General features: G+C 34.9%; 4 protein-coding genes across 4 annotated transcripts; 2 read left to right on the forward strand and 2 right to left on the reverse strand.

Moving 5' to 3' along the window:
- The first annotated feature begins 2,166 nt into the window (after nt 1–2,166).
- On the forward strand, nt 2,167–4,520 carry LOC139874591 (uncharacterized). Its single transcript, XM_071862000.1, has 4 exons — nt 2,167–2,256; nt 3,193–3,625; nt 3,675–3,822; nt 4,091–4,520. Exons 1-4 carry the CDS (start codon nt 2,167–2,169, stop codon nt 4,518–4,520), a joined length of 1,101 nt encoding a protein of 366 aa, XP_071718101.1.
- A 59-nt stretch (nt 4,521–4,579) lies between these two features.
- Nucleotides 4,580–5,068, forward strand: LOC139874592 (uncharacterized mitochondrial protein AtMg01250-like). The gene has a single exon (XM_071862001.1). It carries the CDS (start codon nt 4,580–4,582, stop codon nt 5,066–5,068), a length of 489 nt encoding a protein of 162 aa, XP_071718102.1.
- A 5,161-nt stretch (nt 5,069–10,229) lies between these two features.
- LOC139874594 (uncharacterized) lies at nt 10,230–15,602 on the reverse strand. Its single transcript, XM_071862002.1, has 4 exons — nt 14,934–15,602; nt 14,739–14,852; nt 14,480–14,651; nt 10,230–10,876 (listed from the first exon to the last, which is right to left on the reverse strand). The coding sequence occupies exons 1-4, from the start codon at nt 15,600–15,602 to the stop codon at nt 10,230–10,232; spliced, it is 1,602 nt and encodes a 533-aa protein (XP_071718103.1).
- Nucleotides 15,603–16,898: 1,296 nt separating this feature from the next.
- Nucleotides 16,899–17,345, reverse strand: LOC139874595 (uncharacterized). The gene has a single exon (XM_071862003.1). The coding sequence runs from the start codon at nt 17,343–17,345 to the stop codon at nt 16,899–16,901; it is 447 nt and encodes a 148-aa protein (XP_071718104.1).
- Nucleotides 17,346–26,620: the final 9,275 nt, after the last annotated feature.

Here is a 26,620-nt window from a genome sequence, read left to right on the forward strand (position 1 = left end):
AGATACATCAACAAACATAAGTTTACCAACGACGATGTGAACAACGCCAAATAGCTACACCCGGAGGGTTAGCTATAACACAACAATACATCAATATATATAACAATATAAAAACGTCCAAGGTTAACCCCTTAACCCAATACCGAGAACCAAATACCACAATGAAGATTGGTCGAACTACACGAGCCTTAGTAATCCGAAACCACACGAGATTACTATCTTCACTTAACACAACAACATCGATTGGCCGAACTACAGGAGCCTTAGTAATCCGAAACCACACGAGATTACTACCTCAACAAGATGACCGAACTACACGCGTCATCGTGAATCTGAACTACACGAGATTCACTTCCGATAAGATGACCGAAGCATCATCGTGAATCCGAACTACACGAGATCCACTTCTCCAACTCAAAACCCACGGTCACGGGATTATAAAATCCTCCACATCGGGGTTATCCACATCATAACAATATCAACCCTTCGCCATTGGGGTTATATACTCCACATCACAACACGTGTGATAACGTACACACAAAACGTGTACCTCGCCAAAGGTGGTCAACCAAAACGCACAACCGTGCCAATTGAACCTATACACAAGTCCATAAAAATCCACCTATATGTGAAGTGAGCTCTATAACCGAGAACCACTTCACCCGACCCGCACCCATCCTACACATACATATGCACATAGGATATTAACACTCACATTGTCGCCTTGATGAATGCAACCGAATAATCCGTAACTTGCCGATGGAATGTACCTATTCCATTATCACAACACAACAACACAATTAGGGTTGACTTACAAACCAACCCAAATGACACTTAGTGCAATTTCGACCCAAATGCACATCTAAGCACAAAACGCGCCCAAACTAACCAATAATCACTAACACAAGTGAAAATGGTCCTAACACACCAATTAAACCCGAACACGAGTGTTAAACACGGGTCTCGCCCATTTTGACACCAAAACCCTAATTTTGACCCATTTCAAAATTAGTCAACCAAATACACCCAAAAGGGTTCCAACACTTCCATAATCACTATACCTAGTGATTAAACTCATTATCAAAGCCTAATCAAGGCCAAATCGTTAACCAACCCAAAACCCTCCAAGTGACAAGAATAACTAGTCACAAAAAACCTATTTCATCATCTAAGAGGGTTTCACAACAAACTAGCTCAAAACCCTAACTTGAATATCAAATCTAACAAATGAAATTCGGAGTTTAAGATTACCAATACTACCACAACGTAGCTAGGAGTGAGATGAACAACTTTAGAACCCGAGCTTTGGTGAGAATCCGACTCCTTCCTCTCCAAATCAAGCTTTCTCTCTCTAAACTCTTACTCTCTCACTAGAACAAGATGAGAGGGTTTGTGTTGGTGAAGATAAGGTTGAATGAGCTCAACCTTTGCCCATTTATGGCTTAAAACTGGCCACCAAGTGAAAAGACCAACATACCCCTTATTAAAAACTAAAATATCACAGCTGGCCCGACAGACCAACTGGACGGCGTCCCAAATATTGGACGGTGTCCAGATCTTCTTTGCTGAACGGCGTCCAGATCAACTGAAATGGAAACAGGGTCTTACAACACATATAATTTTTCACTGTTGGAAGAAAAGAACCAAAATCTGGTGACCGGAAGAGTCCTAGTCCATATGGGACATCCATATATGATTGATGATGATGTGGTGCTTGATTTAAAACCTGGAATTCTGTTTGTTCACGTAAAAGAAGATGTCGATAATTCTGTGGAAATCGATGTTGATGACGATAATTCTAGTAATTAGTGCTCCGAAAATGGTAACTCTGTCGATAACTACTCTGAAGGTATTCCGTCAATGGAAGATTCCGATGACGAGCTGGATAGAAAGGCCGGAGAAGAAGACGTAAAGGCTGCAGGAAATTCAAACATGGAAGGCAGAGAACCAGATTTGGAAGACAAAGAATCGGGTTGCCTCGGGTTAAACAATCTTTTCAATAATTGCTGTCAGGAGCCGTTGGAAAGGGATAACCAATGTTCATAGGGAAAACAAAAGGACGGACATGGAATTAATTACGAGGCGGATAGTTTTACTTGTGGTAAACAGAATCGTGAAGAAGCCAAATCACCAAATGAGGAAAAGACACAACCATTCATTTGCCCAATGGGCCAGAATGACGACATGAATGGATCAACACAACATAATCTAACCGAGTTCACTAGTCCAACTCGGGATGATGAGGTTATTAGCCCTGTACGTGATACCTTTGATGACAAAAGCCCAGACCCAATTAGCCCAATAAAGGACACTTTCGAACACCACAGCCCAAAACCAATTGAAATTAAATCATGTAACCTTGATGGGGTCACGAGTAAGGGTAGGGTTCCAACAACTGAAGATAACAAAATAAACAAAGAGAGCAAAAACAACTCTAAAAGTCTTCCTCCAAAAGAATAAAATCAAAGGAAACGCGAGTTCTGCTGGAAGACCTGCTGCAATTGGTGGGCATCTTCTCGATTAAGGTACGTCAAGAATTTAGCTAGAACCCCAAATCAAAATAATTTTACAAGTTGCAGCACATGTGGGAACTTGAAAGAGGATGTTAATGGTAAGGCACCTGAGAAAATGAAACAAATTTCAAGAAAGAAAGATGGATCCAAATCATCCAATTCGAGCGCAAGTGTGGGGCTACAAGACTTTGGCAAACGTATGGGCCTTATATGGCCTGACAAACAATAGAAGTAAGTCAACTTTCTCGTGTTATTTCATCAATTATGAAGATTTTATCACTCAATGTTTGTGGGTTTGGGAAAGAAGGAAAATTCGGGGGGGGGGGGGGGTTAAAAATTGTGTTTGGCTGAGAAACCGTCTATTTTAGTGTTGCAAGAAACAAAATGTAAAACGGTAGATGAGAGTTGGGTAAGGGCTTTATGGTACTCAAATAGTTTCAGTTTTGTTCAAAAGGAAGCAGTGGGGTTTTCGGGGGGTTTTCTCATTATTTGGGACACTGAATGTTTTGAGGTCGAGGATACTAAAGGATGCGAATTTTTCATTGGGATTTATGGAAATTGGATTCATAGCCGAGAAAAATCTTATGTGGTTAATGTATATGGACCACACACTGATGAGGGAAAGATCAAAATGTGGGATATGCTTGACAAGCTTATTTTTGACATCGACTTACCTTAGGTAATTTGCGAGGATTTTAATGAGGTTCGTGATCAATCGAAAAGGAAAAATTGTCAATTCATTGATAGCAGGGCAAAGTATTTCAATGATTTCATAAATAGAAATTGCCTTATAGATGTTCCATTGGGTGGAGGGAAATTTACAAAGATTAGCGGTAACGGGAAGAAATTTAGCAAGCTCGATAGATTTCTCGTCTCGGAAAATTTCTATCAAATTTGGGAAAATCTTTCAGCTGTTGTTTTGGAGAGAGATATTTCGGACCACTATCCAATCATTTTAAGGAATATTGAAAAGGATTTTGGACCAAAACCAATCAAGATTTTTGATGAATGGTTTGAAGTTGATGGTGTGGAACAAGTGATAAAAAAAGTCATGGGAATCGAATATCAGTGGCATGAGGAAGGACTGTGTTTTCCTTCAAAAACTGAAACGGGTTAAGCAAGTGTTGAAACAGTGGAGCTATTCTGATTTGGGCAATTTAGACTCAAAAATTAATAAGCTCAAAAGTGAAGTTAATTTTTGGGAACAAAAGGCAGAAATCACTGACCTATCTGATGAAGAGATAAGTAAATGGATGGGGCTGAGGAAAGAAATGCTTGAGAAAGATAAAGTGAAGTTGAATATGTTGAGGCAAAAAGCGAGAATTCGTTAGACTATTAACGAGGATGAAAATACAAAATATTTTCACTCGGTGATTAGGCGTAACTACAATAAATGCAATATAAAAGGGCTCATTATAAATGGTGTGTGGAATGAACACCTGAAGGATATTAAAGAGGCGGCTTTTCAACATTTTAAAAGATTGTTCGAATAGACTCACACAACAGCCGAGTCTGTCTAATTTAAATTACAAAGTTTTATCAAGTGAAGAAGCATCTTGACTTGAGGATCGGTTTAGTGAAGCTGAGATATGGGATGCAGTAAACGAATGTGCTAATAACAAGGCTCCAGGACCGGACGGCTTCAACTTTCTTTTCTACAAAAAATATTGGAGTGTGATCAAACACGATCTTATCGCGGTTATTGAGTGGTTTTGGAGGACCGGTGAGATTTCTAAGGGCTGCAATGCTTCTTTTATAACGCTAATCCCAAAGAAAGCAAATCCGAATGGTTTATGTGAATATCGTCCCATAATCTTGATTGGGAGTTTTTACAAAATTGTGGCAAAAATCTTGTCTATGAGGCTTAGGAAGTTAGTTCCAAAATTAGTCGGTGGTGAACAAAGTGCTTTCCTAAAAGATAGATTCATTCTCGATGGGGCTTTAATTGCGAATGAAACTCTGAATTACCTTAAAACCAAACGTCATAAGAGCTTATTTTCAAAGTAGATTTCGAAAAGGCGTTTGACTACCTAAGCTGGGAATTTCTGTTCGAGGTTATGACGAGCATGGGGTTTGGAAGCAAATGGAAAAAATGGTTACTGTCTTGTCTCACGTCGGCTTCAGTCTTGGTGTTGATTAACGGGTCGCCAACAAAGGAATTCTCATTGGGAAGAGGAGTTAGGCAGGGCTATCCGCTTTCACCTTTTTTATTCATACTTGCGGCAGAAGGTCTTAATATTCTAACTAAGTCAGCTTTTGAGAAAGGCTATTTCAAAGGTGTGGAAGTAGGAAAAAACAAAATAGACATTACTCATCTACAATACGCGGATTACACAATGTTCTTTGGGAGTTGGAGTAAGATAAATGTTAAAATTTTGATGAAGATATTAAAGTGTTTTGAACTAGCATCGGGTCTTCGGGTTAATTTTCAAAAAAGTACAGTTTATGGTGTTGGGGTTTCAAATGATGAAGTACAAGCGATAGCAGGCCACTTTAAATGTCAAAAGGAAACCTTCCATTCATGTACCTCGGGCTCCCAATCGGTTCAAGCATGAAAAGATTAAGTGATTGGAAACTGGTGTTAGAAAAGTTCAATAATAAATTATCAGATTGGAAAGCTAGAGCGATTTCCTTTGGAGGAAGGTTGACTATTGTGAAGTCGGTTTTGAATAGTCTTCCATTGTATTATTTCTCGATCTTTCGTGCCCCGTCATGTGTCATTAAAGAGTTAGAGTGTGCGGGGAGAAATTTTTTTTGGGGTGGGAACAATACCGATAAAAAAAATTCGTGGGTTAAGTGGGAAAAAATCTTACTACCGTTCGAGGAGGGAGGTCTAAATATTGGATCTCTCAATTGTAAAAACTTGGCTTTATTAGGGAAATGGAGATGGCGGTTTCACACCGAACCCGACTCATTATGGGTCAAGCTCATTGTAAGCTTATGTGGTCCAAATGGCGGGTTTGACGTTGATCCGAATCATCGACATTCCCCTTCACGTGGAACTTGGAAGGATATTGTTTTTGCAGGTAACAAGTTAGACAACATTGGCATTCCTTTTAGCACTTCTTTTGTCAAGGCTGTTGGAAATGGAGCAAGTACATCGTTTTGGGACGATCCATGGATTAATGGTGAAAGGCTAAAGCAAAGGTTAAAGCGATTGTATCAAGTAGAGGTGGTAAAGAATGCTATGTGCAAGATAGAGTTTCAAGATTTGAGAATAATTGTGCAGGAACGTGGTGCTGGAAGCGAAATCCATCAGGTCGTGCTGTGGGTGAGCTATAAGTACTAACTAACTTGATAAATAATTTTGTGTTTGGAAACAGTGAGCTACATTCATGGAAATGGTGTATGGTTTCAAGTGGCAAATTCACAACAAAGGAGCTACATAGAATAATTGAAGGGAAGGTTAATGAAGGGAATTCGTTACACCTCGAGACCCAATGCAACAACCTGATTCCAAGAAAGATTGAAGTATTTATATGGAGAGCAAGACTAAGAAGGTTAGCGGTTCGTGCGAAGCTAGATAAACGAGGTTTGGATCTCCACTCGGTTCTATGTCCTTTATGTAACAGTGATATTGAATCAGTGGAACATTCGTTAATATTGTGTAAGTTTGCTATGGAAATTTAGAAAAAAGTGTACAAATTGTGGGGGTTTGCTTATGTGTCAAACCTTAGTATAAGCGAAGCTTTCCTTGGTAGATCACCGCAACATTTAACTTCATTTCAAGCTAAAGTGTGGCAAGTGGTGGAATGGTCATGTGGTAATCTCATTTGGAAAAATCGAAACCAAAAAGTTTTCAAAAATAAAACATGGATTGGTCCGATGGCTCTAAATGAAATTCAAGTAAAGTCCTTCGAGTGGATCTCAAGAAGAATCAAAGGAAGATCGATAGATTGGTTATTGTGGTTATCTAACCCGAAATCGTGTATTACTTAATGTATCTCTAAATCGTGGTTGTTGTCTCAACATCCACCTTGATATTTGTTTTGTGTATCTCGTGAACCTGGTACCTTATTGTAATGGTCCAGATTTGATGTTCTGTAGTTTTGTTTGGAATGAAAGTTGGCTTTTCAAAAAAAAAAAAAAAAAAGTTAAGTGGATTTATCAAATTCCTTGTTGATTATATCATCACCCTAAGTGAGTATGAAGCTTTTATACACCTCGTTGGGTGTAGAATCAATATATGTTTCTATGATTATAAAAAGTTTAATACTTTGAAAGAAAAATGTGACTTTGACTTGTTTTTTAACCAATGATCCATTGTTTCTATACCTAACTTATGTGTATGACAGTCACATATTATTCATCTTCGTAAATCTTTATCACAGAGTCAAATTTAGATTCTAACCATATAGTGAAGCCATAATGGCGATAGATTACAATTGAAGCAGGGGGAGTTAACCAAATAAATATAGAGATTACACAGTTAAATTACACATTTTCATTTATCAAAAACTTTATTTAACTGTAACGGTAACAAATTATACTCTTTTGACAACAATAATTGACTGTTTTTTTTTAAAGCAAATTATTATAATTAATCAAATTACAAGATCGAGGGAGGCAATCCCACACAATGGATGGAAAACCCCTACAGTACATGAAACATGACACGAGTTATATGTTTGCAAAGATAGCAAACATAATACAATTTTCTACACACTATTAACAAATATTGAGATAAGCACACGGATTACTCAACCAAAAAAGCCAATCGATCATTTTCCCTTTTAATCTTCTAGATATCCACTCGAATGATTTCGTTTAGAGCGACCAGAATACTCCAATTTTTGCCACGAAAGATCATATTATCTCGGTTCCGCCAAATGTAGTATGCACATACCCATTCAACCGATTACCATATTTTATTTCTAAGACTCGACATAGAAGACGCATTGTTACCTCGTAGTATTTCGTTGATGCTAAGGTTTGAGAAGTTACCTAGACCCCACCAATCAAATACGCGATTCCAAATATCCATAGAATGTTTACAAAAGATTAGGACATGATCCACGGATTCCAAATCATCATCACGTAATGGACATCTCACATTATGGAGGTCAATACCTCTTTTATCTAACTCAACTCTAGCGATAAGCTCTAACTCTGAAATTTGTTTTTGTGTTCATCATTCAAATTTAGGACTTTTGATTGTATGTTCATTGATGGAACCCCACTAGTTGTCGATGAAAGATAATAACTAGGATTCGGGTTTAAAAGTGGTAAAGGCGGGTTTTGGTTTGGTAAACTAATTAACCAAGTTTAATGCTTACAAATGAGTGTAATCACTAGTGTTTAGTGATTATTGAAGCAATGGAAGCCTTTTGTGTACTTTTGCTTGACTAATTTTGAAATTGGTCAAAATTAGGGTTAGGTGTCAATTTGGGCAAGATTGGTGTTTAACACTTATGATTGGGTTTAATTGGCATATTAGGACCATTGTCACTAGTGTTAGTGATTATTGGTTAGTTTGAGCGCGGTTTGTGCTTGGAAGTGCATTTGGGTCGAAATTGCACTAGTTGTCAATTTGGGTTGATTTGTATATCCACCCTAATTGTGTTACTTGTTATGTGATAAATGGAATAGGTACATTCCATCGGCGAGTTGCAGATTTTGGTTTGGCATCTATCAAGACTTCAAGGTGAGTGTTAATATCCTATGTGCATATGTATGTGTGGGATGGGTGCGGGTCGGGTGAAGTGGTTCTCGGTTATAGAGCTTACTTCACATATATGTGGATTTGATGGACTTGCGTATGGGTCCAATTGGCATAATTTTGCGTTTTGGTTGACCACCTTTGGCGAGGTGCACACCTTGTGTGTACGTTATCACATGTGCTTGTGAATTGGATAACCCCGTTGATGTGGATTTTTATAAATCCCGGGACCGTGGGTTTTGAATTGTGAAGTGAATCACGTGTGAATGTGGATTCACGATGACGCGTGTAGTTCGGTCATCTTATTGAGGTAGTGATCTCGTGTGGTTGCGGATTTACTAAGGCTCATGTAGTTCGGCCAACCTCGATGTCGTTGTGTTATTGAAGATGGTAGTCTCGTGTGGATGTGGATTTACCAAGGCTCGTGTAGTTCGGTCAATCTTCATTTTGGTACTTGGAAGTTGGTTTCGGTAATGGGTTAAGGGGTTAACCTTGGACGTTTTACGCTTTATTGTTATATATCGTCGTATTGTTGTGATGTAGCTAGCCCTCCGGGTGTAGCTTAATGGCGTGGTACATATCGTCGTTGGTGTACTTACTTTGTTGTTATTGTTAGCTTGATGTATAGCGATTGTATGGTATGATTAGATTAGCTTGCCTTTATGCTTGGATGCTCCGGTATGTGCTATTTGTTTATTATTGTGTGGTGTGTCCATTTTATGCATATATATGTATGTAGTATATTCTCACTCACTAAGCGTTAGCTTACCCTCTCGTTGTTTACATTTTTATAGATTTGTATGGAAGCGGTGGCTCGGGTAAGCGTGGGGACTAGTGGACTCGCGTAGTTTGCTTTAGAAGATGTGCTTTTGGATTTAATAGGATTGGGTAGCGTATCCCCAATCACCATGCTCGGTTTTGTTGGAAATTTAAAATAGTCGGGTCGTGTATGCACGTTTGGATATTTAACTTATATATTAAATGTTTTAAAGTTTATTAACCTTACTATTGTATTAAAGATGTTTTGGAAACATAATTGGGACCTACATATTGATGTATTAAAGGAAAAAATTTTATGGGCCGGTTTAAATGCGGGTTGGGTCGTTACAAGAAGTTCGGCTTTTGTTCTTCCTACACGAGTACGTATCCAGTTGCACACCATCTTTGCTTCGATTCCAAATAGGTCCACACGATCTTTAACCGTAGCACCCTTAGATGCTTCCAGTCTATATAACATAGGAAATTTGTGTCGAAGCTTGACACCACCAATCCATGTCTCGTCCCCAAAAAGAAGTAGAGGCGCCATCACCTATTTCAATTGAAACTGAGCTGCTAAAGGGAATATTTAGATCATCAAGTGATTTACCTGCAACAATAATATTATGCCAGACGCCTTAAGTTGAGTGAATTGCTTCACTCCCTAACCCTAGGCCGCCACATAACCCATGTATGTTACGAATTATTTTGGCCCTTAGTAAATCGATTTCAGTATAAAACCTCCACCACCACTTACATAGCAATGCCAAATTTATATTTCTCAATGACTCAATGTTTAACCCCCGAGTATAACTGAAATATCTTAACTTTTTTTTCTTTCTTATATTTAATGAATACTCTAACCCACTTAATTCAACATATATAAATAATAGATGAAGTGAAATTAAATCCATAGATACAATAAAAATCAAATAGAAACGAACAGAATTTTAAGAGATTTATATCTTATCCATTATAATCTTTTTTTTTAAAAAGCAAAAAGTATCATTATAAAATCTGAAATGTATCGTTACAAGTCCCTACATTCATCTATACAATGATATGAACAATATCGAAACAGTTGGAAAAGATTGGAATATAGACTAAGTAATAAAAAAATCGGGAGTGACGAACCCTACTTAACAGTATGAGGGAACGAACTTGAAGAAAACAAGCGGGGAAGGAAGAGGCAACCGTGCCAATCAAGCGGCGACAAAGTTGACAAACAAACCAACCCATTTAATCTTCCCACATATGCTAAGAAGAAACTTCGGACACTATCCAATTTATGTATTGTCGTGTTAACCGACTCCCATGCGATTTGAAGGCGGTGCCACATAAAAGGAAGGGTTTAGGAGCCATTGATGCCATTCGATAGGGATTTTCTTCCGGGATCGGTTTGAGATCCAGCTAAAGCTTTGGGTTTGAATCTCGGAGATAAGCATAGCGGGATTCCATATTTTATTTGAGAAGACTTTTAGGTTTCTATGTTTCCATATAATAGAGCACGCAATCCATTTAGTAGCTTGCCATAAGGAGGATCCAATGGAGTTATGCTGGAAACCTTGGTCTGAGATGATGGCACCGTTGATGTCGTAGATTGAAGTGTTATTTTGGTTCCACCAATCAAGCATTTGTGCCCAAATTGGAGACACCTTAGGACAATTAATCAACGCATGTTCAATAGTTTCGATATGATGATAGCATAAGGGACATAAAATGGAGTGAAGATCGATTCCTTTTTTGTCCAGTTCACTTCTAACAGGAATTTTTAGCTGAATGACTCTCCATGTGAATATGAAGACCTTTTGCGGAACGAATTTGTTGCGGGGAAGTGATATGTTTTGAGAATGAATGCCATATTTGAGAGTATTGATTAGATTTGATAATGATGATGTAGTGAATAAGCCGGATGCGTCAAGGGAGAATTTCCATGAATCGGGACGATCTGAGATAATTACGGATGATATTAAATTAGTGAGTTCCGTCAGTTCGTCCAATGCCCGACCGCTGGGTGCTCGGGACCAATCCCAGATTCTGGTTGAAATGGAATTAATATTCGATAATCTGTCGGCAATGAAATGTCTCGTTCTTATTGATTAAAAACGTTCCATATTAATTGATTTCGTTGCGAGGTTTTGACCTCTATATGAGACGTTTTTCAAAGACTGCATTCATTTTTAAAACAAACCATAACCTTTATTTCATAAATAAAGGTTTAAAAAGCTTTACGTAGATTATCAAATAATGATAATCTAAAATATCCTGTTTACACACGACCATTACATAATGGTTTACAATACAAATATGTTACATCGAAATCAGTTTCTTGAATGCAGTTTTTACACAATATCATACAAACATGGACTCTAAATCTTGTCCTTATTTTAGTATGCAACATCAGAAGCTCTTAGTATTCACCTGAGAATAAACATGCTTTTAACGTCAACAAAAATGTTGGTGAGTTATAGGTTTAACCTATATTTATATCCAATCGTAACAATAGACCACAAGATTTCATATTTCAATACACATCCCATACATAGAGATAAAAATCATTCATATGGTAAACACCTGATAACCGACATTAACAAGATGCATATATAAGAATATCCCCATCATTCCGGGACACCCTTCGGATATGATATAAATTTCAAAGTACTAAAGCATCCGGTACTTTGGATGGGGTTTGTTAGGCCCAATAGATCTATCTTTAGGATTCACGTCAATTAGGGTGTCTGTTCCCTAATTCTTAGATTACCAGACTTAATAAAAAGGGGCATATTCGATTTCGATAATTCAACCATAGAATGTAGTTTCACGTACTTGTGTCAATTTTGTAAATCATTTATAAAACCTGCATGTATTCTCATCCCAAAAATATTAGATTTTAAAAGTGGGACTATAACTCACTTTCACAGATTTTTTACTTCGTCGGGAAGTAAGACTTGGCCACTGGTTGATTCACGAACCTATAACAATATATACATATATATCAAAGTATGTTCAAAATATATTTACAACACTTTTAATATATTTTGATGTTTTAAGTTTATTAAGTCAGCTGTCCTCGTTAGTAACCTACAACTAGTTGTCCACAGTTAGATGTACAGAAATAAATCGATAAATATTATCTTGAATCAATCCACGACCCAGTGTATACGTATCTCAGTATTGATCACAACTCAAACTATATATATTTTAGAATCAACCTCAACCATGTATAGCTAACTCCAACATTCACATATAGAGTGTCTATGGTTGTTCCGAAATATATATAGATGTGTCGACATGATAGGTCGAAACATTGTATACGTGTCTATGGTATCTCAAGATTACATAATATACAATACAAGTTGATTAAGTTATGGTTGGAATAGATTTGTTACCAATTTTCACGTAGCTAAAATGAGAAAAATTATCCAATCTTGTTTTACCCATAACTTCTTCATTTTAAATCCGTTTTGAGTGAATCAAATTGCTATGGTTTCATATTGAACTCTATTTTATGAATCTAAACAGAAAAAGTATAGGTTTATAGTCGGAAAAAATAAGTTACAAGTCATTTTTGTAAAGGTAGTCATTTCAGTCGAAAGAACGACGTCTAGCTGACCATTTTAGAAAACATACTTCCACTTTGAGTTTAACCATAATTTTTGGATATAGTTTCATTTTCATAATAAAAATCATTTTTCCAGAATAACAACTTTTAAATCAAAGTTTATCATAGTTTTTTAATTAACTAACCCAAAACAACCCGCGGTGTTACTATGACGGCGTAAATCCGGTTTTACGGTGTTTTTCGTGTTTCCAGGTTTTAAATCATTAAGTTAGCATATCATATAGATATATAACATGTGTTTAGTTGATTTTAAAAGTCAAGTTAGAAGGATTAACTTTTATTTGCGAACAAGTTTAGAATTAACTAAACTATGTTCTAGTGATTACAAGTTTAAACCTTCGAATAAGATAGCTTTATATGTATGAATCGAATGATGTTATGAACATCATTACTACCTCAAGTTCCTTGGATAAACCTACTGAAAATGAGGAAAATAGATCTAGCTTCAAAGGATCCTTGGATGGCTTGAAAGTTCTTGAAGCAGAATCATGACACGAAAACAATTTCAAGTAAGATTTCCACTCGAAATAAGATTGTTATAGTTATAGAAATTGAATTAAAGTTTGAATATGATTATTACCTTGTATTAGAAAGATAACCTACTGTAAGTAACAAAGGTTTCTTGATCTTGGATGATTACTTGGAATGGATTTAGAAAACTTGGAAGTAAACTTGCAATCTTGGAAGTATTCTTGATTTTATGAAACTAGAACTTTTGGAATTTATGAAGAACACTTAGAACTTGAAGATAGAACTTGAGAGAGATCAATTAGATGAAGAAAATTGAAGAATGAAAGTGTTTGTAGGTGTTTTTGGTCGTTGGTGTATGGATTAGATATAAAGGATATGTAATTTTGTTTTCATGTAAATAAGTCATGAATGATTACTCATATTTTTGTAATTTTATGAGATATTTCATGCTAGTTGCCAAATGATGGTTCCCACATGTGTTAGATGACTCACATGGGCTGCTAAGAGCTGATCATTGGAGTGTATATACCAATAGTACATACATCTAAAAGCTGTGTATTGTACGAGTACGAATACGGGTGCATACGAGTAGAATTGTTGATGAAACTGAACGAGGATGTAATTGTAAGCATTTTTGTTAAGTAGAAGTATTTTGATAAGTGTCTTGAGTCTTTCAAAAGTGTATGAATACATATTAAAACACTACATGTATATACATTTTAACTGAGTCGTTAAGTCATCGTTAGTCGTTACATGTAAACGTTGTTTTGAAATCTTTAGGTTAACGATCTTGTTGAATGTTGTTAACCCATTGTTTATTATAACAAATGAGATGTTAAATTGTTATATTATCATGATATTATGATATATAATATATCTTAGTATGATATATATACAGTTAAATGTCGTTACAACGATAATCGTTACATATATGTCTCGTTTCGAAATCATTAAGTTAGTAGTCTTATTTTTACATATGTATTTCATTGTTAATACACTTAATAATATATTTACTTATCATTTAACATAATTAACCAAGTGTATCAATATCTTAATATGATTCATATGTACCTAGTAAGACGTTGTTATAACGATAATCGTTATATATATCGTTTTCGAGTTTCTTAAATTAATAGTCTCATTTTTATGTATATAACTCATTGTTAAAATACCTAATGAGATACATACTTATAATAAAATCATGTTAACTATATATATAAACATATATATGTCATCGTATAGTTTTTACAAGTTTTAACGTTTGTGAATCACCGGTCAACTTTGGTGGTCAATTGTCTATATGAAACCTATTTCAATTAATCAAGTCTTAACAAGTTTGATTGCTTAACATGTTGGAAACACTTAATCATGTAAATAACAATTTCATTTAATATATATATAAACATGGAAAAGTTCGGGTCACTACAGGCAACCGTTGCTTCTTTTTGTGATTCCAACATGTATAATCTATGGAAAAGGGTTTTGATGGTTTCAGATCCGATCCACATGTCATGCCAGAAACTAATCGATGTGCCATTGCCGATGCGCTTTGAAATCGAAGATGTGAAGAAAGTTCCTGATTTGTCCGCGACTTTTTCGGCTTTGATGATCTCTTTCCAAATGGTGCGACCTGAAATATTCCTGCATAAAACATTAGTATCCAACTCCCCCCCCCCCCCCCCCCCCCCGGCCCATATATACTTTTTATAATTTTTACCCATAAAGCATTGTGTTCATTTTTGAACCGCCACCACCCTTTACAAAGAAGTGATATGTTTTTAGCAAAAAGAGACCCCACGTTTAAACCCCCATTTTCATATGGCAAGATAATCTGATCCCATTTAATCCAATTAATTTTGTTATCATTTGAGGAACCTCCCTAGAAAAATTTTCGTCTTTTAGATTCAAGTACCTTAAGGATAGCGGCAGGTGTATGGAATAATGAGAAGTAGTAAAGTGGAATGCTACTAAGGATGGATTTGATGATCGTAAGGCGACCCCCGAAGGAGATGGATTTGGCAGCCCAGTCTGAAAGTCTCTTGTCGAATTTTTCAACAATTGGCTGCCAAGAGGATGCGTGAGATGTGGGTACACCAATAGGGAGGCCAAGATAGGTAAACGGAGTAGAGCCCGCAGAACAATTAATGTATCTGGCCATTTGCTCGGTTTCAGTGGTGGATGTTCCGATACCATAAAGTTTACTTTTGCGAAAGTTGACTTTGAGGCCCGATATGTTTTCGAAACACTTTAGGAGTTTGGAGATATATTTGGCATTTCTTTTATTCCACTCACCGAAAAAAATTGTATCGTCTGCGTATTGGAGGTGTGTGATGACAAGATTGTCATGGCCAATTTTTAAACCTTGTAGGTGACCATTGGATAATGCTCTTTTGACAAGAATATTAAGACCTTCAGCGACGATGATGAAAAGAAACGGCGATATGGGATCACCTTGTCGAATTCCCCTTTCAGGGACGAATTCTTTGGTGGGTGAGCCGTTGATTAATATGGAAATGGATGATGAGTAGAGACATGCTCGAATGAAGCTAATCCATTTTGAACCAAAGCCCATGAAGTGCATGGTGTTAAATAGAAAGTCCCATTCGATGCAGTCGAATGCCTTTTCAAAATCAACTTTGAAGATTAGGCCTTTTTGTTTTTTACGTTTTAATTCATCGATTATTTCATTTGCGATTAATACACTATCTAAGATGTTGCGTCCTTTGAGGAAGGCGGTTTGATCCGAGCCTATGACTTTATGAATGACTTTTGCAAGGCGGTTGGAAAGAATTTTCGTGAGGATTTTGTAGTAGCTACCTATTAGGCAAATCGGGCGGTATTCGTTAAGACCGATAGGATTAGATTTTTTGGGGATTAAGGTGAAGAAAGAAGCATTACACCCTTTGGATATTTCCGAATTATCCCAGAACCAATCTAGAGATTTTGTGAGGTCATTTTTGATCAGTTCCCAGTGCTTTTTGAAGAATTTCATATTGAAACCGTCTGGGTCAGGTGCTTTTGAGCTGTCACAGTTAGATATGGCTTCCCATATTTCTTTTTCTATGGCTGGAGTCGTACTCAAATGTGAGAGCTTCTCTTCCTATGGCTCGAGTCGTACTCAAATGTCCCCGAGAGGCATATAAATATTGTTTTGTTAGACATAACATACCTTAGATAAAACATAAAAGTACAGATTCATAGGAATCATATATTATATGTTTTTCTACCTAACAAACTTCGATATCAATATACGGAGTAACTTGTAACATCAAATAAACCCTGTGTCCCAATCAAAATTATGCACTAACTATAATTATCAACAATCAAATATTATATGTATTTATTAATCTTTTTAATTGTTTAAACATTAAGTAAACACTTCAAATACCAAGTTTATTTTAAAGACTGTTTTTATTAATATTAATAATATGGCCAAGAAGGCTGTAAATAGGTAGAAGTGGGCTAATGCATAGACTACAGAAGTTAAAATATCAAATACTCCCAAAAAAAGAACCTGTAGAAGCAATAAGTTGATCCATAGTAGAGTAACAATATACTTTTTAAATTACACATAGATAGTAATATTTATATTTATAACTTATTGTTGCAAACAATATGTTATAAATATTTATAACTTATAATAGTTAATAGTAATAATATATGTGTAATAAATATTTATTACACATAGATTGCAACAATTTATATTTATAACTTATAATAGTTAATAGTAATAAAAATTAATAGCCACTAAAAACTATAGCTTTAACACAAACACTAGCTCATGGCCTAAAACTACATTATTTATACAACAAATTAAAACAAATATCGAAAACTCTAAAGATAAATATATATAAATATAAATAAATAAATATGATTTTCATTGCAGATTCAAAAAACGGACTAATTGGGTCGGGTTAACAATTCCCGGTATATGAACTCCATTGTTACCCATCAAAATGCCCGTTACTTCATTGTAGCTTTCAAACTTTCTTTTCTCGCCCGGCTTCGGCTCAGCCAGCTTATCCTTTTGGCTAACCGGTTTTCTAAAATCAGCTGAATTAGCCGCGGCTGAAACCGGGGTAACCTCGGCTCGAGCCGGGTCCCATGGTTCGCCAAACAATGTACCTTTCGTTAAAAACTCACGAGCCAGGTAGCCAGCGAGGAGGAGTTTATTATCGCTCGGTGGTAGCCGAGCTGCCGGTTTAAACGGCTTGGCGTGAGCCATAGCTCGAGGTGCAAACGGCTTGGCTAGTTTTGGTATTATTGACGGCTTGAGAAAGTCATACGTCTCATCTCGGGTTTTTTGTCTATGCGTGTGGTTCATTTTAAATTGCATTAGCGTACGCCACGTCAGCAACTACCGTATATGAAAATTACGAAAATGCCCCCAGTTTGATGGAATGAAATAGAACAATATAAATGGAAATCCAGGGGTAAAATGGTAATTTAATACCATAAATTATCTGAATAAATTTCGGATCGTGTTGGAAAAATCAAAATATAAAGGTGAATGGATATCCGGCGAAATCGGAGCACGGCGGCGCGTGACGGAGGAATTGGCGGTAGAAAATAGAGAGAAAATAAAAGATAAGGAAAAAAATGGTGTGGGGGAGTGTAGGTTGTGGGGGGTTCTTTATATAGATGAATGTTTAATAGATTGCCATTGGTGTTAGTTATATTTACAAAATAACCGATGTGAATATTTACATTAGACCTCCTTGAAGTTATGAGTAGTCTTATTATTTACACCTTATTGTTAAATACCTAGTGTTAATTAAGTATTAGAATCATAACTAAATTTTAAATTTGTTTGATCATTTAACAAAAATTTATAAAAAGGATTTGGGAACAAAATTCTTTTTCTCACTTGGTTGATTACAATTACAAATTACAAGTATGGATTAGAAAATTATTCTTTTAATTCCATTTTATGTTTATATTTATTGAGTTAGTATGACATTACTACATATATTATACATGTGTATCATGCGTCTTGTTCATTTGTGTTTTATGTTTTCATGACGGTGTGTCGGTGTGTTATGTACTTATGTATATTGTGTAAATTTATTACTCCATATGTGTCAGACTTGCTATTAGGGTCTATCTTGCGTCATTTTTCTAGTTTTAATGTTGATGTAGTGTTATTGTGTTAATTAAGAAGATAAGTTTTGTCATGGCCGAATTTTGAGGCGTGCAAGGCGAACAATCGTACAGAACCCAAAATCTAAAGGGGCCTAAAATATAACCATCAATATATATATATATATATATATATATATATATATATATATATATATATATATATATATATATATATATATATATATAATGTTTTAAAATAATATATTTTTGCAATATTATTGAACTTATTTTTAAATATATGAATAACTTTTGTTTACAAGATTCTTTTTTTTTATTAAATAGAGCCCTTAAAGTTAATAGGACAGCCCTGCGTTTTGTGTGTCACGATAGTTATTGATCTAATATCAAACGAGTAATTTATAATACCATATGATTGGTATATTCGTACTATATCGTGAAAATTTAAAATGAATAGTAAATCGATTTTGTTAATTTCAATTTATCTGGATTAATTGTAATGTCATGCTTACCTAACAATTGCCGGCTTGCATCAATGGTATTCCTACACCTTGTGTGGGGGCTTGGGTTTAAGTCATGGGTTCGAGCCTCGTTCTGTCCATCATATTAATCAATCTGCCTGAAAGATGGAGCTCCAGATTGACCCTATGGGGGTTTTCACTCGGATCAATTCAGGATTAAAACCGGTCCGTCTATCCCGCAAGATGGTTTAACGATCGGGTTCCTACGATGTGATTCGGATTTCTTCCCGAAAGCGCATGCGTGCGTAGCAAATGAGTATATTCGATGCCGAAAACTTGACTTTAAAAAAATGTCATGCTTACCTAAATTCTGCGAAAAATATATATTAACGATTTATATTTCTAGTAATGTTATGCTTACATAAAATTTGGAAAAAAAAATCTTTACTTAATACATTGACCCGATGATTATAAGATAGAGAATTAGAAAAGAGAATAAAACATGATGTATATGTCATGTCATTAGATAAACTTTTGTTGGTATATAGCAACCAACACAGCAACGAAGCATTGCTTCAACGGTACCCGGCCATTGTAATCCCATCGGTCCCACATATGTAAGTGTTGGAACAATGACTTCACGCAGGCTCGAATCTGGGCGCTGGCAAATTGTGGTGATTTATGGGTGAAGGTGTTTCGCCAGACTCCAGTGGACTACGGGGGACCGCTGGATGGGTTGACAAAGTCAACACAGGGCTTGCATATCCCTGCTGAAACATATGTTTTGGAACAATATAGCAACCAACACTTTTATTGTGTAAAATTAAACTCATGTTACATTTCTTTATTTCAAAAAAAAAAAAAAGTCATATTATTTAAGGGAAGTGATTCTCACAAACCATTTTTGATCCATTTACACATAATTTACTATTATATCTTTAATTATACTTAGAATAATATTATAAGTTCGACTCTCCAGAAGTATAACTGTGAAATTATGAGATAAAAGTGTAGATGGATCAAAAAATAGTGTGTGAGAATCACCTTCCATTATCTAATCATATATCTACCGAGTTTTTCAATATATATATATATTTCATGTTTTTCTTTTGTTTTTCAATTCCAGAAAACGCAATAGCATAAAAATCACAAATTTTTTATCATTGTTGTTTTGCTATTTATTTATTTATATTTTTTTTCTAAAGAGGGAAATATGAGATTATAATTAGTATAGATGTATTAATCGATCGTTTAATTGCATCCATTATAACTTTATAAGTAACGTACAGCTCGTGCTGTATATGTTTTAGATACGTACATATTATGTAAGGGTAATTTATGTTATAAATTTATCAAATTTATGCATTGCCTGTGCAAACAAATGAACAATACAACTTATTACTTCGCATAATAATAAAGAAATTTATAGTAAAAATAAGAAATGTATCATCACCCTTTATACAAACCTCATAGACAAAAGGTAGGTTAGGTATTATTCCTTTTCAAAGCCCTATATTGGTAAATACAGTAACATTTTTGGAATATTTTTACTTTATGGTTACTATGTATTCTATAGTGAAGTAAGAATAACATTTTTATCTATATTAGCCATTAGGTGATTTAAAGCATTGAAACTTATAAACAGATAAATCATAAGATTTTCATTGTCCAATATATTCGGCAAAGAGGAATATTTGTAGTGAGATATACACAACATCCATGGAAAACAAGCGTCGATTTATTGATAATTTGACTGACTCTTGAAGCCTAAATTAAGTTTCAGGCAGGATTTAAAATCTATGAAAATTTGATTTTACCATTTTCATGAAGTATTAATTTTATTTTATTTTTTATTTTTAAAAAATTTTCTACTTATTGGCCGGAGGTACACTCGGAAGCAATCTCTCTATCCGTCAAATAGGGAGAAGGATGAATTCTGTACTTTTGAGATTGTTTTCACTCTGGGTGGAGAAATAACTTGTTTTTATTCTCGGATAGGGGAAAGATTGTCTACATCTCACTTCCCACATACACCACTTATGGGTATTGAGTTTTGTTGTTGTTGTTGTTGTTGTATATACGCAACACAACAAAGTTATCCGATTGTTTCTTTTTTCTTCTCTGACCATCACAAAACAAGCTGCTAGTGAAGTTTGGACATCCTTTATAGCATTTTCAATGGCAAAACTTATTTACATAAAGAAAAATGAAATTGCAGAATTTTATTGAGTAAATTAGAAAATCGGCCTCTATGCGTTTTATAGTTATGATTCCTTTGTACTGTTTATTGATTTCATTTGTGTATTTATTCAACACTTTCAATCCTTTTATTGTTTTCGTTTGTTTATTTATTCAACTCACATTCATAGATGTAACAGAATTGACTTATATACAATCAATTTTAATGAGAATATTGTTTTTTGACCACTGATGATAAGTCATAAGTGTGAAATTTAAACTGAAATAACAATATATTAAGGATAAGTAGCCAGGACAGTTCTTCGTCATCCATGCAAATAAAAGGCCTAAATTGTTGGGAACTTCTTTGTTTAATTAATTCTTTTATTTCTAAGGGCATTTTAGTCCTTTTAAATGGACCCGAGACTGATCATGTAACGTAACATGTTACTGTATTTCAAAAGTGTATGTGCGAAGCATTTATTAAGGGACGGAATCATAAAATGTGATATATTCACCATGTTGGTTGTATACTCTAAAATAAATAACGTGTCGAATAAGAACTGAATTTCACAAAAATATTAAAAATACCTCTATGAAATATCTCTATGATTAGACTTGTTCTAACAAAAAATCTTATATAAACCTCTCAATATAGACGTTCTTTTAGTCAAAAGCTCTATCGAACATTGTAGAGGTGAATTTGAGATTATGCAAATTGTCGTTCCTATGTATGATTGTAGCATTATAATTTTGTAGCCATGTCTTGAAAAATTGTGATATTGTTTCGTATCTTTTTCAGCTTAATTTGAAACGTTGATAATTTGTGTCAGTAAACACACATAGATTGATACGGAGTATTGTAATTTCTAATTTTGATATTGTAAATTGTATTATTGTCTAACTAAAATTTTTAATCTTTGTTAGAGACGTTTTTTCTTCTATAAAATAACAAGAACTTCGTTAGAAAATGGACAAAACATCAAATTCGATGAAGGGCCCTAAGGACAACAACCGGAAAAAACGGATACACCAAAGCACATCCCAAACTAACAAAAAACTACACGAGCCAACTTAGACGCTACACTAAACAAACCCCGAGAACTACAGTTGCAATAAACACCATAAAAAAAAAAAAAAAAAAAAAAACCCCAAAGCCAACAAGGGAGAAATTAATCCAGACGTCTATGTAACATACTGCCAAAAACAAAACCAACCAAAAACATGACCGCTCCAACCCAACAACTCGAGACTGAACAAAACTAGTAGCATCCGAAGAACAAAACAAAGCCTTGAACAAAATCAAAGACTTAACAAAAACAAAATTTTGTAAACTTAACGAAGGCATCTCGCTTAGCCCCGTCAACTTCCTTTTGCTTAAAACATGTGATTACTTTTCTCAAATATATGCAAGTAATATTCGAGTCATCTTCTCGTTACACAGTTCTTTAACTTTATACTTGTATGTTTTTCACCTATCCAATGTAGAATGTAAAAAGTAAATGATGTTTGTCTCACACGGGTGAGAAACAAAAGTAAGAAAATGAGAATATATTATAAATAGAGACAATTATTAAAGCATACTTTAAATGAACATGTTGCTAGTACTTTTTTCTTTGAAAAGCAATATGAATTTATTAGTGTGAATATGAATATATGTACATATAGAAATACGTTGGGCCCGATTTAACCTAAGCTAGCAAGCCCATTTTGAATACAAGTAGATACATTTTCATATCTAAAAAACATGATTTGTCAAGATCATATACGCCGAATATTATCATTATCACGGTTAAGATGCACCATTCAGTCGTCGATACCCTTTATGTGACTTGAAGGTATGACGAAGAAACCCGGATTTATTAACCATTGGTGCCAAACAAGCGAAGATTTCTTGAATCGACGAGAGATACATTGAAAGCTTTTAAGTTGAATTTCGTTGAGCTCCATAAAGTGTGGCCACAAACCCATTTAGAAGCTTGCCAAACAATTTTGCATGTGTCTGATTTGATGAGGTTATGATCGAATGAAAAGGCTTCATCAATGTTGTGAATGATGCTAGCTATTAATGAATCCCCGCAATGAAAAGAATAGCTTCCACATTGTCTATGTGGGTGTACATTGCATTAAGATATGGGTTGTGGTTTCCCCCACGCTCTTATAGCTAGTTTCGTTCTGACAGGGAATCTTTAGTCTTGTACGCCATATAAAGATTTTCATTTTCAATGAATAGCAGGGTTGTGCCAAGTTTTAACGGATGGGGCTCTAGGTAGTAGTTTCAAGTTAATAATTCGAGAAGTGCCTTGGTTAATGTCTCATTCGATCCAATCTTCATTTCCATGAGTCTTCCCTTAAAAAATAGAGGATAATATGTTACTAATCGCTCTACCTCAAGGTGTTCTTGCCCAGCTCAAGTCAAATGGTGCTGGTACTACTATTTTGTGTTTGTTAAATTATAATAACTTATGTTTTAGTATTTAATACTTCATCCGTCTCAAAATTAGTGTCCGTGTTGATTTTTTGTTGGATTTAAGATATATTTGTGTATAGTTTATTATGTCCTTCATTAAATGGGTTATTTACTATTTTAAGTAAAGGGGATTAATATAAAGAGTAATTAATAAATTAGTTTGCATTTTTTAATGCTACAGTTTCAATTATAAAAAGTGCGTAGCTAACAATTAAGTGATTTTGTATTGTTAAATAAAGTATGGGACGGGATAAGGATATTCAGGATAAGATTTTCTGCCTTTTTTCGATGATCAAGATCCTAAAAGGCAAAACTGGAGTCCCGAATCTTACTATTTCTGATTTTTTGTCGAGTATCAACACGTTAAAAGCCAAACTCGGAGTATTGAATGTAACATCAACCAACTTACTTTTGCCTTAAAACCTGCATGAATACCACCATCACCCTCACCAACAACATCACCACCACCTGTTTAATGGAAACTACCCGTATCCGTTTACACGAAAAAACGACAAGATTTTTTTTAACAATTCATATGCGCGGCGTGCGCTAAAATGGAATTTCAATGCCGAAGCCACTGATCAAAACAGATACCAGCTTCAGTTATACTGCGCGCCGCGCCATGGGACCGCGCGTCGCGCAGTAACACTGATTCTGAGTTGCACTTTACAAAACAAGTCTTGACCCGCTTCCAAAACGTGAAAGTGTTCCAATACTTCGTCCAGGTCCAAAAATCTGTTTAATCATTCGTCATACATAACATAACACATCAACCCAAAGACTAAGTTTAAACATTCATTAAAATTTTAATGACCCATTTCATATCCAAGCAATGTAATTTCGACCCAATTATAAAACTAACGATTTAAGACTCAATAACCCAACCCAATATCATGAGCATGATTCCGGGAATATTACCAATCTCCCATCCAAGTCCAAAGGCTACAATCCATTCCTCCAAACTCAAGCAAGCTTCTAGCATTTTAGTCGAACTACTAGAATTTTCCAATACATTCAACGGGTACCTATAAAAATGTAAACAATGAGGGGTAAGCAATGCTTAGCGAGAAAGACAATTATAGACATATGCATACAACTTACCGATGTAGTGACCCGAACTTTTCCATGTTAATATATATTAAATAAAATTGTTATTTACATGATTAAGTGTTTCCAACATGTTAAGCAATCAAACTTGTTAAGACTTGATTATTTGAAATGAGTTTCATGTAGACAATTGACCACCCAAGTTGACCGGTGATTCACGAACGTTAAAACTTGTAAAAATTATATGATGACATATATGTGATTATATATATAGTTAACATGATATTATGATAAGTAAGTATCTCATTAGGTATTTTAACAATGAGTTATATACATAAAATTGAGTTTATTGAATTAAAAAACTCGAAACGATATATATAACGATTATCGTTATAACAACGTCTTACTAAATACATATGAATCATATTAAGATATTGATACACTATGTTTAATCATGATAAATGACAAGTAAACATGTCATTAATTGTATCAACAATGAACTACATATGTAAAAACAAGACTACTAACTTAATGATTTCGAAACGAGACATATATGTAACGATTATCGTTGTAACAACATTTAACTGTATATATATCATAATAAGATATATTAATATATCATAATATCATGATAATGTAATAATTTTACATCTCTTTAGATATAATAAACAATGGGTTAACAAAATTTAACAAGATCGTTAACCTAAAGGTTTCAAAACAACATTTACATGTAACGACTAACGATGACTTAACGACTCAGTTAAAATGTATATACATGTAGTGTTTTAATATGTATTCATACACTTTTGAAAAACTTCAAGACACTTATCAAAATACTTCTACTTAACAAAAATGCTTACAATTACATTCTCGTTCAGTTTCATCAACAATTCTACTCGTATGCACCCGTATTCGTACTCGTACAATACACAGCTTTTAGATGTATGTGTAACATCCCGCATTTTTCCGTTAAATTATTTTAACGCCCGTCTTTTTATTTTAAAAATATCCTTCGTAACTAAATTCGTATCCTCCGTTAGCTAACATTCTTAATATTTTTCCGTTATTGGATTTTAACATCCTCCGTTAATACGCGTTTTAAAATATTCCGTTTAGGTAATTCCCGCACCCGACTACAAACTCGAGGGACTAAAATTGACACGGGGCAAACTAGTTGACTAGGTCAACTAGTCCACCCCAATCACCACCATTCAACCATCCCCCTCTTTCTCTCTTTCTCTCTAGCAAGAACACACACACATTTACCAAATTCATTCAATCATCATCTAAATTCGATCTAGGAGGCTTACAACAAAATAAATTACATATTCGTGATCCTCTCTTCATCCTCTTCATTTTGGTACCAACTTCATCTCGTTTGGGTAACATTTCTAAAACTCTAGATTTCTCTAAATTCGTGTTTTTGACTTGAAATGGTGTTAGTTAGTGTCTATGGCTCATTGTGATGTCGTGTATATGATTATTATGCTCGATCTCGTTGTTTTAGTGTAACTAGCATGAACTTGAATTTTGGTGTGTTGTTCTTGAATTTTGGATGATCATATGTTGTTAGATGTTAAAAGTTCATGTTCTAATTGTGTTTCTAGTATCACTAGCTTCAATTTGATGTGTAGGTTGCATGAGAAAACTCCATAAACTTGATTAGTGATTTTTGGTGAATTTGGGTTAGGGTTTGATAAGCTTGAAAAGAATAGATGATACATTGAATGCCATGAATTATTGTTAGTAAGTAGTTAGTTGTATTGTATGCTCGATTACCTACAAAACGGCGTGTTATATGTATGCATTAAATGCCCGAATCATAAATGTGCACTTATCAAATTCGAGTATTGAATGTGTGCATTAATCGATCATTTATTTTGGAAAGCCGATTGTTACAAATAATGTTTTTGGTTGGTGAAATATACTTAGTTGTGTTCTTTGTCAAATTACCTTTCCAACGATATAAGGTGCGAGTTCTAAGAGTTAGCGGTTTGTAATTTATGCTTGAAAGAGTTTTGATTTGGGACTTGAACAATTGAGACTGACCAGGTACCAGCGCACGGCCAATGCCGCGGCGCAGCCAGCTTATGTCGCGGCGCGACATAAGCCGTGGTCAGGTTCTGACCACCATGTCCAAATTACGAAAAATGTTTGGCATACTATGGACCTCCGATTCACATGAAACTTGTTCTAACATGCTCATATATGATTAAAAACCTCAGAAAAATAGTTCGGGACCCGACCCGAATGTGTTGACTTTTTGTTGACTTTGACCCGACCTAAGTTGACTTTTAATCAAACTTAACCAAATATTTGTGCAATCGTTCTAACATGTTTTTA

The sequence above is a fragment of the Rutidosis leptorrhynchoides genome, chromosome 11, assembly GCF_046630445.1.
Source record: "Rutidosis leptorrhynchoides isolate AG116_Rl617_1_P2 chromosome 11, CSIRO_AGI_Rlap_v1, whole genome shotgun sequence".
Lineage (NCBI taxonomy): Eukaryota > Viridiplantae > Streptophyta > Magnoliopsida > Asterales > Asteraceae > Rutidosis > Rutidosis leptorrhynchoides.